This window comes from Punctularia strigosozonata (genome assembly GCF_000264995.1).
Source record: "Punctularia strigosozonata HHB-11173 SS5 unplaced genomic scaffold PUNSTscaffold_128, whole genome shotgun sequence".
Classification (NCBI taxonomy): Eukaryota; Fungi; Basidiomycota; class Agaricomycetes; order Corticiales; family Punctulariaceae; genus Punctularia; species Punctularia strigosozonata.
Genome location: NW_006767560.1, coordinates 611 through 1,772, shown reverse-complemented (window position 1 = coordinate 1,772; position 1,162 = coordinate 611). Strand labels below are relative to the sequence as shown.

General features: G+C 55.2%; 1 protein-coding gene across 1 annotated transcript; it reads left to right on the top strand.

Annotated features, from left to right (window-relative positions):
* Positions 1-281: 281 nt before the first annotated feature.
* Positions 282-533, top strand: PUNSTDRAFT_23143 (uncharacterized protein; the record flags this gene model as incomplete). Its single annotated transcript, XM_007389419.1, has 1 exon — positions 282-533. A coding segment is annotated over one exon (252 nt), but the record flags the coding sequence as incomplete, so codon positions are not given.
* Positions 534-1,162: the final 629 nt, after the last annotated feature.

Below are 1,162 nucleotides of genomic sequence, written 5' to 3'. Positions count from 1 at the left end.
TCCCGAGAATGTTAGACGTACTACCTACGGAACACTCAGCACCGGGAGTGCGAGAATTCATGTTGAATGCGAGGGATTGCTTAGAGCGGGCGCATGACGCCATTATTGGTGCGCGTGTGCGCCAGGCACACCACGCGAATCGGCAAAGACGGGACCACGTGGAGTACACACCGGGCGATCTCGTATACATCAGCACAACGAATCTAAGCCTCCTGCTCAAACGCGCGCGTAAACTGGCGCCCCGGTTTATCGGACCGTTTAAAGTAATTAAAGCGTTTAATGAATCAAGTGTGTACGAGATAGAATTACCAAATGATTTACGACAGCGGAGAGTACACCCGCGGTTCCACATATCGAAGCTTCGGCCCCACGTGCCGAATGACGACGCCAAGTTCCCGGGTCGCGAAGCCATGAGCTTCTACGACTTCGGGCAACCAGATGAGCTTGAACGAGAAGTCGAGGAGATCGTCGCCCATGAATGGGACGACGATGAAATATTATTTTTAGTACGATGGACTTTCGGCGATAGTTCCTGGGAACCATGGGTTAACGTAGAGAATTTGGCCGTGATAGACAGATATTTCGAAGCTCAAGGGGTAACTACATATCAAGAATTACCTCGGAATCGTACGCCGATCGTAGGGTTGCCTGCACCACCAGGTGCAATCGTCACGCCGCAGAGTATCACCCCTGTCCAGGGTGATGGCAAAATTTTCTGGTCGATAGGACCAGGCGGTATAAGGGTTCGATACCACCCACCCGCGCCTGCAGAAACCACTACAGCCGTCGCACGAAACTAGAATTCTATTGAGTACTCCAGCTACACTACGACACTACGCTATGCGCTCGTACAATCAGCGTATCGCGCCATACCCGGCGCCGACGATCAGTCTTCCGAACATCGCCCGCGATGTCTCACGCTTGCAGCAGCGTGTCGAGCAACTCGAGCGTGCCCTAGGCATTGGCGCACAGGCCGATGATAGAAGCGCGACCTATTCCGGGTCGGCTACGTCGTATCAGTGGGTCCCCGACGCGGACGGCGTTCCTACCCCGCTTCCTTTGCCGATGGGAACTTCTCCCGGGAGGGGGGAGGGTTACGGCGTCAACCCGTACGCCGCCAAGCCGTATGCCCCAGTGGGGGACCCACAAGCACACCTGTCGA